Genomic DNA, 12,500 nt, shown 5'->3' with positions numbered 1-12,500 from the left:
ATGTTTTGAAGTACATAACTCCACAGTTTTGATGCCTTCAGTGACAATCTACAATGTAAATAGTCATGAAAATAAAGAAAACCCATTGAATGAGAAGGTGTGTCCAAACTTTTGGCCTGTACTATATTTCTTCTTTCAATTTTGACAGAAAAAATGCATGTCCTGCATGTCTTTTCACTCTAATACTGTATGTTCTGATCATCCAAAAAACATACACACCGTATATTTTTGTTGTATTATAAGAATGCTTAAATATCGGCTTGTCACCCTGATGTATTATTGCAAAGCAAGTTATCCATCATTTTCATCCATCCATTTCCTACTGCTTGTCCCGTTCGGGGTCGCGGGGGGGGGGGGGGGGGGGGGGGGGTGCTGGAGCCTATTTCAGCTGCATTCAGGCGGAAGGCGGGGTACACCCTTGTTAGTTAAAAATAAAAATAAATAAAATGCATCGGCCGTTGTGTAATATTATGAGGTGATTAAACATTCATATTCATTAAGGATGTAACAGTATCAAAATCTCACTGTACAATATCACTGTATTAAGACCATTGTAGGATATTCTGGTATATGTAACACATACTTGCCAACCTTGAAACCTCCGATTTCGGGAGGTGGGTGGCGGGGGGCGGGGGGCGTGGTTACGAGGGGAGTATATTGACAGCGAGACTTCACCAAGTGAAGTATTTCATAGATATATATATATAATATATATATATACATCCTGAAAATATGCAAACAAAACTGTTTAGATAATTGATACTTCAAACTTGCATAAATAAATCTTAAGGAATATAACATAACTTGGCTTCTGAGAGCTTCAAAATGTAATGAATAAAATGCTAAAGTTGTTGATAGACAAGCAATTATTTTAATAATTAAATATGGTCATTTTAAATGAATTATGATCATTTAAAATTAATTATTTCAAATATGTTTATTTTAATGTATAATTCTATGGCTGGATGTAATAAGGAGTCAGAAAAAATACAAATAAAAATACAATTAATTTAGATGTTTTTAGCAAAATATAGTAAAAATGTATTTCGTTTTTTTTTTTTTTTAATTAGTAAATATATTTATTTTTAGGTAAGATAAACATAATACAATTTATCTCTAGTCTGGATGATTTAGTTCTTGTCACCCTGTTGTCCTCCCGTCATGAAAAAAGGCTGTCCTCACTCAGGTCTTGTGGACCTTTCCTGAGAAAAACTGCTCATATATACAAAGAATAGGAAAAGTAAATACATCATTAACAGGCTTTTACAGTTTATTTTAGGTTCATACCTACATTGACAAAGTGGTCACTGCAAACTCCATTGTATTGTTGAATTGACTCCACTCAATGAATGACAGATTGAACTCGTTTCCTCTTAGGATGGACTATCTAAGGAACTCTGAAATAACTAACCAAAATCTTAATGGGAACCATTTCAATGGACAAGAACAGTGAATGTATGCGAGAATACGCTTGTTTGCCCACCTTGTGACTGATTCCAACTAAACATTGTCACGTGAAACTAGAAATTATGCCAGAAAGTTCAAACGACTGGTTGAGAATAATCTCAGTGAATAGGTCTTTTACCATGCTGTAAGGATGGAGTTACTTACTGATCTCACTATGGAGTTGGGATTGGACACAGATCACTTATGTGTAGGGTTTTATATTTAACATAAAACAACAACCTGTAAAAGCTTGCATATTGACTTAAAGCATCAGAAAGATCTGAGTTATTTGGCTTTCATCTGTTAGACATAATTCCAGTCAGCAAAAGAGACCAGAGGAGTCTTAACAAGGATGGATAAGATTGTTTAAAATGTGTTAGTTTGTGCTGGAAATGTTCAAAAATGTTGTGGAAAATAGGTTTCTTTCTTTGATACAAGACAAATAATGTAGAATTTACTGCTCCATTGGTACCTTTTGAAAATGTGAAGACATTTGGGACTGGTGAAGTCTTGAAGATGAGTTTTCACTTTGTCTTCCTGGCAGGTCTTTGACGTGAGCTTCAACAAGCTGACCCGCCTCCATTCTTCGCTGTACCTCTCTCTACGTAACATCGCGACTGATGTTAACATGGTCGGCAACAGGTGGCGCTGTGACTGCAGCATGCGTAATATAAGAAGATGGATGGCTTACGACAGGAGCAGAGACATTTACGCCAAGGGTTTGGTTTGTGCTGACCCGCCCGTCCTGGCCGGCAAAGACCTGCTACAGTTGGAGGACGACGAGCTGATCTGTCGTACACCTGACACTGAACCACAGCTCCACCAAGACATTATGGTGGACAGAGGCTCAGAGGTTCTGTTGTCCTGCGCCTCAGAAGGTAACGCTAAATGAATCCTCTGCACATTCAGCTGATGAAATTCACGCGTCTTGGTCTTTTGTCCTAGATCCATTATGGTGGACACCCAGTAGTAAGGCTATGAAGCGACTTCAGTCTACTCTTCTCATCAGCGATGTTACGGAGGAAGACACGGGTCTTTACGTGTGTTTGTCTAAGGACCATAAGGTTGTGTCCGTCTTTCACCTCCAAATCAGAGCAAACAGAAAACCTCGAAGCGTATCTGGAAGCAGCCAGCTGATAATACCACAAGTACCTGCAAACAGGTCGGCTGAAAAAAGGAATAGGAATGCTAAACAATCTGACTTGACACTAGCGGTCTGTCTGTCCGTCTTCATCACATTTCTGGTTGCCTTCATCCTTGGAGTACTTGCAAGACCTTGTATCGATGTTCTCTGGAGCAGAATCACCAAGAAAAAGAGCTCCCCTGCATCTGACTCTGTCTCATCTGCGAGACAATATGACAACGAGGCCTACTCCGAAGAAGAGTCCCAGGAGGTGGTACAACATCACAGGGAAAGGAGAGTCACATTTAGCAAGGTGGACTTCAGGGAGGGAGAAAATATGGAATATTATGACACCATTATCAGCAGTGGACAGGAAAGAACAGATGATGCAGTCATTGAAAGTGAGACAGTCAGTGCTAAGACGCAACAAAAGGATGATTCAGGAAGTGAATCCGACAGGAATGGTTCAGAGGTTACGAGAGAGCACTCAAGACAAAACCAAGAGGTTGTAGACATTGCAAGTGGCAGCAAAGTGGAAAAAAGGAGAGGTTCGTCATGCAGCTTAGGTTCCTCACTTTATGATGAAGTATCACATGAGGACCAGTTTATCCACAAGCCCTTTGAAAGAGAAAAAGACACTGTTCAACAGCGAGGTAATTCCTATAAGTCAAATAAACCTCAAACTTTAAATGACACCACGAGTGAAATAGGCAGAGGGGTAGCAGATACCGAGCTGTGGCAGGAAAGTGAAGAACAGTTTGACTTTAGCGATTCCGTCCGCAGCACATCTCCTAGAACCAGCAGCCGGATTGGCTCTTTTAATCATTCCGAACAAATTGTGAAGCTGGGGACGTTGAAGAGAGAGGAATCCTCTAGCTCTAGCTCATACGTCAGTGACAATGAACCTTCACATTACACTGTCAACCCAGACGAAGAGGATGTGGAGGAGGAACAAAGAAGAAGCCAAACAGAAGCCAGGGTCTCCGTTCCTCAAAGACCTGACAATGGTGATGGCAGACTACCGCCACTGAGATCAAAGCACTTCTCTTCCCCTCAATCCAGTGACACTGATGATGATTCTGGTGCTTATCCGGCTCATCCATCCTGTTCCAGCGGTGAGAGCAGTGAGGAACATACCCCAAAAAATCCCATAGTAGTTGTAGATGTTAAGTCACCATCAGCAATGTCATTCCTTGGTGAAGATGAGACGCATGTAAAAAGACAACGGTCACCAGCAATAAACGACCCAGAAACACACTGGCCTACCCTCGATGTGGAGCACATACCACGCATTAATAGGCATCTAGATATTAAAAGAACTCATTCACTCTCAAGCAGTGACAGTGAAGACAGCACAAGACCAGACCCAGAATTGTTGTGGCCTGCAATCAATGTGTTGGATACCAAGGCACCTGGAGACTATGCTCAAACAGCAAATCACAGAAACAGGCCCAGGCCAGGGGTAGTAGGCACATCAGGAGTTCCATCTTTGAGTTCAAGTAGTGACAGCGAGAAAAGGACAGAGGACACAAAAGTATCTTATGAAATGGATGCTACCACTGCACGGCATCGCACTAAAGAAGGCTGGCCAGTGCTTGATCTTGAGCGTCCTATCCCAGTCCAGAGGCGTTTAGATATTAAATCACCAACTTTAGATTTATCATCCAGCAGTGACAGTGAGGATGCAACTACTAATCACATCACAGAGCATGAGCTAAAGACCACAAATGTAACAAGTTACCCCATTAAAGGGCCACCAACACCAAGTCATGAACCACAAAGACTTTGGCCCTCAGTTGATCTTGAAGATTCTTTCAGAATTAAGAGGCGTTTAGATTTTAAAGTGCTGGCGCCAGCTTCAGAATTCTCATTCAGCAGCGATACTGACAATGAAATGATAAAAAGCATCACTAAACAAGAGCAAGGGGCTACAAATGTCACTAAATACCGCATTAAAACATTGCCAACACCAACTGAACAACCACAAGGACCTTGGCCCCTAGTTAATCTTGAGGATTCTTTTAGAATTAAGAGGCGTCTAGATTTTAAAGTGCCATCCCTAACTTCAGATTCATTGATTAGCAGCAATCGTGAGAATGAAACTACGATTCGCATCACAAAACAGGAGCAAGGGTCCAAAAATGTAGCTAGGAACCCAGTTAAAGCATTACCAACATCAAGTCATGAACCACAAAGACGTTGGCCTTCAGTTGATCTTGAAGATTCTTTCCGAATAAAGAGGTGTTTGGATTTTAAGGTGCAGTCACCCACTTCAGATTGGTTGTCCAACAGCAGCATTGAGGAGGAAACGATTGATCGTGTCAGTGAACAGAAGCAAAATACCACAAATATAACAAGGTACCCCATTAAAGGTCCACCAACACCAAGTCATGAACCACAAAGACTCTGGCCCTCAGTTGATCTTGAAGATTCTTTTAGAATTAAGAGGCGTTTAGATTTCAAGGTGACCTCGCCAACCACAAATTTTTCATCCAGCAGTGATAGTGACAATGAAACTACAAATCGCATCACCAAACAGGACCAAGGGGCCACAAATGTAGCCAGGAACCCAGTTAAAGCATCACCAAGACCAAGTCATGAACCACAAAGACTTTGGCCATCAGTCGATCTTGAAGATTCTTTCAGAATAAAGAGGCGTTTAGATTTTAAAGTTCCGTCACCAACTTCAGAGTCTTCATCCAGCAATAGTGGGGATAAAACTACAAATGGCATCATCAAACAGGAGCAAATGGCCACAAATGTAACTAGGTACCCCATTAAAATGTCACCAAAAAATCCACCACAAGGACCTTGGCCCTCACTTGATCTTGAGGAGTCTTTCCGAATAAAGAGGTGTTTGGCTTTTAAGGTGCAGTCACCAACTTCAGATTGGTTGTCCAGCAGCGAAATTGAGGAGGAAACGATTGATCGTGTCAGTGAACAGAAGCAAAATACCACAAATATAACAAGGTACCCCATTAAAGGTCCACCAACACCAAGTCATGAACCACAAAGACTCTGGCCCTCAGTTGATCTTGAAGATTCTTTTAGAATTAAGAGGCGTTTAGATTTCAAGGTGACCTCGCCAACCACAAATTTTTCATCCAGCAGTGATAGTGACAATGAAACTACAAATCGCATCACCAAACAGGACCAAGGGGCCACAAATGTAGCCAGGAACCCAGTTAAAGCATCACCAAGACCAAGTCATGAACCACAAAGACTTTGGCCATCAGTCGATCTTGAAGATTCTTTCAGAATAAAGAGGCGTTTAGATTTTAAAGTTCCGTCACCAACTTCAGAGTCTTCATCCAGCAATAGTGGGGATAAAACTACAAATGACATCATCAAACAGGAGCAAATGGCCACAAATGTAACTAGGTACCCCATTAAAATGTCACCAAAAGATCCACCACAAGGACCTTGGCCCTCACTTGATCTTGAGGAGTCTTTCCGAATAAAGAGATGTTTGGCTTTTAAGGTGCAGTCACCAACTTCAGATTGGTTGCCCAGCAGCGAAATTGAGGAGGAAACTATTAATCACCTAGAGGAACAGAAACAAAAGACCACAAATATAACACCGTACCCCATAAAAAAGCCACCAACACCAAGTCATGAACCACAAGGACCTTGGCCCTCACTTGACCTTAAGGATTCTTTCCGAATAAAGAGGTATTTGGCTTTTAAGGTGCAGTCACAAACTTCAGATCGCTTGTCCAGCAGCGGTATTGAGGAGGAAACTACTAATCGGGTCAGTGAACAGAAGCAAAAGACCATAAATATAACAAGGTACCCCATTAAAGAGCCACCAACACCAAGTCATGAACCACAAAGACTCTGGCCCTCAGTTGATCTTGAAGATTCTTTCAGAATTAAGAGGCGTTTAGATTTCAAGGTGCCACCAGCAACCACAGATTCACACAGCAGTGATAGTGACAATGAAACTACAAATCGCATCACTAAACAGGAGCAAGTGTCCACAAATGTAATTAGGTACCTCATTACAACACTGCCAACATCAACTGAACCACAAGGACCTTGGCCCTCACTTAATCTTGAGGATTCTTTTCGAATAAAGCGGCATTTGGCTTTTAAGGTGCAGTCACAAACTTCAGATCGGTTGTCCAGCAGCGGTATTGAGGAGGAAACTACTAATCGCGTCAGCGAACAGAAGCAAAAGACCACAAATATAACAAAATACCCCATTAAAAGGCCACCGACACAAAGTCATGAACCACAAAAACTTTTGCCCTCAGTTGATCTTGAAGAATCTTTCAGAATTAAGAGGCGTATAGATTTCAAAGTTCTGTCACAAACTTCAGATTCTTCATCCAGCAACGATAGTGAGGATGAAACTAATAATCACATAATTAAACAAGAGCAAGTGACCACAAATGTAACTAGGTACCCCATTAAAACGGCACCAAAAGAGCCACCACAAGGACCTTGGCCCATTCTTGATCTTGAGGATGTTTTCCGATTAAAGAGGCGTTTGGATTTTAAAGAACAGTTAGCTTCAGATCAGTTGTCCAGCAGTGACAGTGAGAATGAAACTAATAATCACGTCACAAAGCAGGAACAAAATATGACGAGGTACCCCATTAAAGGATCACCAATACCAAGTTGTGAACCACAAAGACTTTGGCCCTCAGTTGATCTTGAAGATTCTTTCAGAATTAAGAGGCGTTTAGATTTTAGAGTGCTATTACCAGTTTCAGATATTTCTTCCAGGAGCTATAGTGAGGATGAAACTACAAATCGCATTACAAAACAGACGCAGAAGGAACCAAATGTAGTTTGGCAACCAATTAAAATATCCACAACAACAAGTCATGGCCCACAAGGACCTTGGCCAACACTTGATCTTGAGGATTATTTTCAAATAAAGAGGCGTTTGGATTTCAAAGTGTCATCACCAACGTACGCATTCAGCAGTGACAGTGAAACAACCAACTCCGTAACAAAGCTGGAGCCAAGGGCCACAAATGTAGTTTGGCATCCCATTAATGTATCACCAACACTAAGTCATGAACAACATGGGCCTCGGTCCTCACTTGATCTTGAGGATTCTTTCAGGATAAAAAGAAGGTTAGATATCAAAGGACCATCACCAATTTTGAATTCAGAGACTACAAGTGTACTTAGACATCCCGCTAAAGGACCACCAACACAGAGTTATGAAGCACCACGACTTTGGTCGACACCAACTTCAGATTCATCGTCCCGTAGAGAGAGTGAAGATGAAACCAAGTCAGTGACTGTTCACACTACAAGCCAAGATCAGGATAAAAGGTGGCCTGCGCTTGGTATTAAGCGCAATCCCCGCATCCAGAGACGACTCGACATCAGAGCCTCATCGCCCCCTCCGAGTCGTACAACTGGCAGCAATAGTGTGGGGGAAACACCAGCTCATGTTGAGACCATTGTTCAACTTTCATCAAACAAATCTCAGTACGCAGGAACCCAGTGGCCCTCCGTGGATCTTGGCCGAGGTACTCGCATCAAGCGGCGCTTGGACTTCAAACAGACAAGGTCCTCTGCTGACAGAAAAGACCATACATTTGGAGGAAACCCACCCAGCAGCTCAGATGAACAAGAGGACATGCTGGAACTTGCAGGTGACACAAAAACAATGCCACGATCAAATTTGGTCATTAAAAGACGGTTGGACATCAGAGCACCGTCTCCGCAGTCACATCTGAGTTCTAGCAGCGTTTCTTCTGAAGCTCGGCATTCTGAATCTTCCACGAGCAATGTGGAGTACAAAAACAAAGATCCCAAAGACTTGCCCAAAGGATCCTATAAATCCCCAGTTATAAGCTTCCCTCATAGTCCCAAGAAAGATCCGTACATTACATTAGAAAAATACTCTGTTGCAGAAGATGCAGGAGACAAAACCATCAGTATGACACCAAATATTAACCCAGAACTTGAGTCGCAGTGGGCCAACATGCAGCTGGGATTTTCCCGCTTCAGAAAACGCCTTGAAATTACATCACACGCACGTGTACCAACCGCGCTGTCATCATCACATCCACCTGACTCCCCGTCCTCACCCAGCAGTAAAAGCAGCGGTTGGCGAGGAATCGAACACACAGAATCACCACGAGACGAAACTGACAGGAAGTCAAGACTATCATCTGTACTGCCTGGAGTAGGCGTACAGCCTCCTGCTGCACTTCAAGAACTGCGCTCATCCTCCAGCAGTGAGAATGAAGTGGAATCAATAGATTATACCTGGCGGAGAGACAAATTACCGACTCCATCTCTTTATGGAACTAAGCCAGCTCCTACCAAACTACAAACAGAGAAGTCACAAGTCAGCGTCTTCCCTAATGCAAATGTAAGCACAAATTCTCAGAGGCAAATAGAGAAATCAGATGGGACTCTGCAACATAGCCTAATTGACTTGAATGTAGACGTTTCTCGCATGACGACACCGCAATCCACAGATCACACGTCAACCAATGAGATGATGGACGACACAGCGACGTATCCCAGCTACTCACCGATACAATACAGGCGCTTAATTATCAAAGCCTCATCTTTACCAAGTACTACCTCCTCCACCAGGGAAGTGACTACAAAGCATGGTTCATCTTATAGCACCAGATATCAGTACCCATCTCTTGGCCCAAGGACAGCCCCCAGTCAGAGCTTTCAGGATGTGCTAAACAGACAGTTTAGACCCTTTAAGAGCGCCACAGAGGAAGACCTAACATCAGAAATGCGGTGGAGCGGCGTCAGTGGCAGACTGTCTGATCTATCCATTGGCCAGCAGCAAGAACTACAGACCACAAGCAGTAATTCTTTGTCGTCAGTCAGCACTGATGCAATGTGGAACAGACGGACAGCCGACAAAAGAGAGAAGCGCGGACTGAGCGCCCTGAGAGCAATGTCGTCTGAGAGAGAAACATGGGACAGAGAAGAAAGTGTGGACCCTCCAAGTGATGCTCTGGGAAGTTTCCAACATGAGTCAGAGTTACTCTTCTCTGCTCGCTCAGCAAGCAGCAGAGCCACAGATTTTTCCTATGACATTCCCCGCTACAGGACACATGCGCAGCCGGCTCAGGAGATTCCGCCTCCCATTCCGGAGACACCGCTGCCGGACGAGGCCGTGGAGTTAAGTGGGCGCTCAGCCCAGAAAACGGAAACCATAAGTTTCTACCGCTCAGACATCAGCCAGGTTTAGTAAAGAAAAAACTAAACTGATGGATCAGGACTTAATAAGGATTTAAATACTTTTTTTTTTAATGATTTTCAAGTAAGATAATGTGAGATTTTCAATTATTTGTATTACTCATTGTACTGAGCAGCCTTTCCCATGGCCCTGCAAGTTGCTGGAACCATGGTCATCGTAAGATTAAATGTAAGAGTTTTTTAAAAAGTTTGCGTTTTTTTTTTCTTCTTTTTTTAAAAGAGAATTGTACCTTTTGGAGACATTTAAGGCTTAACTTGTTGTATATCTAATGAAAATGCGATTTGACTTGATTCATTAAAAAAAAGGGTCATCTTATGCGAATGGTTTTCTTTGTACTTGTTGAAAATCAATTACAGAGATAAGTTAATAAACCTTTTTTATTTAAGTATATAGACATAGGTTATAGTGAAAACCGACATATAGACACTTAGTTTACATACATATATACAGTCGGGACAAGCGTGTTCATCATCCTGCATTGCCATGAGAGAATACTGAAAGACATGAAATCTATACACAAACCTTGTGTCATTCAATATACAAAGCAGGGGTGACATGTACGAGTGCAAGTCGACAGACGCACTGGCAATAAATAAAAAAAAAAGGGGGGGCACAAACAACGCCTCGCTTTGTTGACCAATGCAGGAGTGAACGCCTGTTCCACCGTGAGGTTACATGTGTGTGTTTCTTTTCCAGGTCTTAATAAACACAATCATGAGTTCCATCAGGAAGCAAAAAAAAAAGAAAGAAAAAAACTTAACATGATCGTGAATATCAAATCTAAGCACAAAACATTTCCTGTACATCAACAACAACAACAACAAAAGAAAAGGCTCTGTCGGAGCTGCATGCAAATATTCAAATCTTTTGGACGATTCAGCGTCACACCACAGCCAAGGACAGAAAATCTATACAAGAACGTAGCGCTGTGACAACTACAGTTAGCGCGCGTTCTTACCTTTGAACACTGTCAGCGTCGGGAAGGATGCTACTCATTGGAGGAAACCTGAAGAAACTATCGGCGGACTAAGGAAGACCAGACAAAATGGACACCAGGAAGTAGCTCATTGGGCAGCCCACACGGGCTGGGTCAACATGAGCCCCCCCTCTTTGCTCCCAGATATTCGTACATACACGTCCAAACGTTTTGAGGCACAGTCACACGCTAACATCGATCGGTCGTCACGAACCGGTAAAATGCTGAGAGGGTGCGGCGGCGGGGGGGCTTGACTGGAATTAGCAGCAATGCGGTTTTGTTTGGTGTGAGAAGACAAAAGAAGCAGGAGGGAAGTAAAAAAAAAAAAAAAAGACTGGCACAAGTAAACAGCGACCTGCCTTAGGAAAGCACAGAGTGCTTCTTTTTGCACAGGCAACTCGCAGCACAGCTTAGTTTATTATCGTCTAAATGTGCTCGGGTCAAAGTGGACCTTCTCTAAGACTTCTGTTGATGCAAAGCAGCGGGAGAAGGCGTTCAGCAATACTTTCCCCCCGCTTTTTCCAAAACGCCGCATCCCTAGTGAGAGTCGCGACTTCAAGAAAGGGGTGGGATTTGGTGATCATCAGCCCGCCTCCTCCCTTCTAAGGGCCCTCCCCCCTAACCCTGTGGCGGCGTTACCGTTTGTTTTGTTTAATTGCTGATTCTCGTCGTCGGGGTCGTCACAGTATTTTGTTGTTGTTGTTTATTAGTTGCCATTTTCTCTTTTCAGTTGTAGCTATGACATCTGTCTTTCCTTGTACCATTCCACAAACTCGTCCAGCAACACGGGCCCTGAGGGCGGACGGGAAGGAAAGAAGGGAGAGTTGGTTAGCGTCACAACGTGAATTTTTTTTTTTTTTTTTTTAAATAAACACGTGGCTCGCTTACATGCACCGTCCTCGTCGTAGTTACTAAGGTCCAAGTTGATTGTCCGGCTGAACTCTAAGACGTTGCACCATTGGTCTTTGTTGATGACTTTGTACTTGGATTGCTAGTAATTGGAAACGTACACATGTCACAGCTTTACATACTCTAAGCAGGCTAAAACTAACAGTACAGTCCTTTTCGCTACGTTACACAATTTCCCCATCACATTATGTGACTGCTACTTTACCATTGTTCCCGTTTTGGTGGTTTTTGGTTAAAATAAAAAAGTGTTTTCTGGAGACGCCTCCAGAGTGCAAAGCCACTTCTAAGTGAGCAATCTTCATCTCCATGTTGGCAAATAAACGATGTTTCCTACAAGTATCATTATCTAGGCTGACCATTTTTTGAAATCCCAAAAAGAGGACACATATATGCGTGCCAAGGCCGGGACTAGGTGAAAATTTGCCAATAATACTCGAACTTGCTTTATAAATAATATATTTATTTAAATAAAGCATTTTTTCTCCTCTGTTGACAGCAGTGTTGGCGCTAGGAATTTTCAAAAAAGGGTCCTCAAGTCATAAAAATGGGGTCCCCACAGTAAAATTTTGGGGTCCCACCTTTTTGTAAGCGTTTTGAAAATCTTTTATAAACGTATGCATTATCCTGTTATATCTCACATTCTATATTGTGTTTTGGAAAAAGGTTGTCATAAACATTACTTAATTCATTAAAAAGAAAAAAGAAAACAAATTTGTATACATATGTAAATGTATTCAGTTATAAACATTCATTCACTTTCTTCTTTCCTTCACGTATCTGAACTTTACCGCTGCTGGTAGTTTTTTCTGTTTTTATTGAATAAGTTGTAGGTGTATTTATTTCAG

At 42.3% G+C, this 12,500-nt stretch overlaps 2 protein-coding genes across 8 annotated transcripts in view; one reads left to right on the top strand and one right to left on the bottom strand.

The window, feature by feature from the left end:
• The first annotated feature begins 2,000 nt into the window (after window positions 1-2,000).
• LOC133617815 (uncharacterized) lies at window positions 2,001-10,006 on the top strand. Its single transcript, XM_061978071.1, has 2 exons — window positions 2,001-2,324; window positions 2,392-10,006. The coding sequence occupies exons 1-2, from the start codon at window positions 2,075-2,077 to the stop codon at window positions 9,759-9,761; spliced, it is 7,620 nt and encodes a 2,539-aa protein (XP_061834055.1). The 5' UTR covers window positions 2,001-2,074; the 3' UTR covers window positions 9,762-10,006.
• A 123-nt stretch (window positions 10,007-10,129) lies between these two features.
• The window catches only part of dcun1d4 (DCN1, defective in cullin neddylation 1, domain containing 4 (S. cerevisiae)), a 22,428-nt gene continuing 20,057 nt past the window's right edge, over window positions 10,130-12,500 (bottom strand). For all 7 annotated transcript variants that reach the window (XM_072915091.1, XM_061978080.1, XM_061978081.1 and 4 more), the window contains 2 exons: window positions 11,635-11,737; window positions 10,130-11,538 (listed from right to left, as the gene is read on the bottom strand). In XM_072915091.1, the coding sequence (XP_072771192.1) occupies window positions 11,483-11,538; window positions 11,635-11,737 (159 nt within the window). In that variant the 3' untranslated portion in view covers window positions 10,130-11,482. The remainder of the gene's footprint in view (window positions 11,539-11,634; window positions 11,738-12,500) is intronic.

The sequence above is a fragment of the Nerophis lumbriciformis genome, linkage group LG18 (genome assembly GCF_033978685.3).
Source record: "Nerophis lumbriciformis linkage group LG18, RoL_Nlum_v2.1, whole genome shotgun sequence".
Lineage (NCBI taxonomy): Eukaryota > Metazoa > Chordata > Actinopteri > Syngnathiformes > Syngnathidae > Nerophis > Nerophis lumbriciformis.
Note: the sequence above shows the minus strand (reverse complement) of the source record. Positions and strands in the feature narration are given on the sequence as shown.

Excerpts from the sequence above, each read along its gene's own strand:
- LOC133617815 (XM_061978071.1), top strand. The coding sequence starts at position 2,075 with ATGGTCGGCAACAGGTGGCGCTGTGACTGCAGCATGCGTAATATAAGA. Across the intron at positions 2,325-2,391 it reads GTTGTCCTGCGCCTCAGAAG|ATCCATTATGGTGGACACCC; the intron begins GTAACGCTAAAT and ends CTTTTGTCCTAG.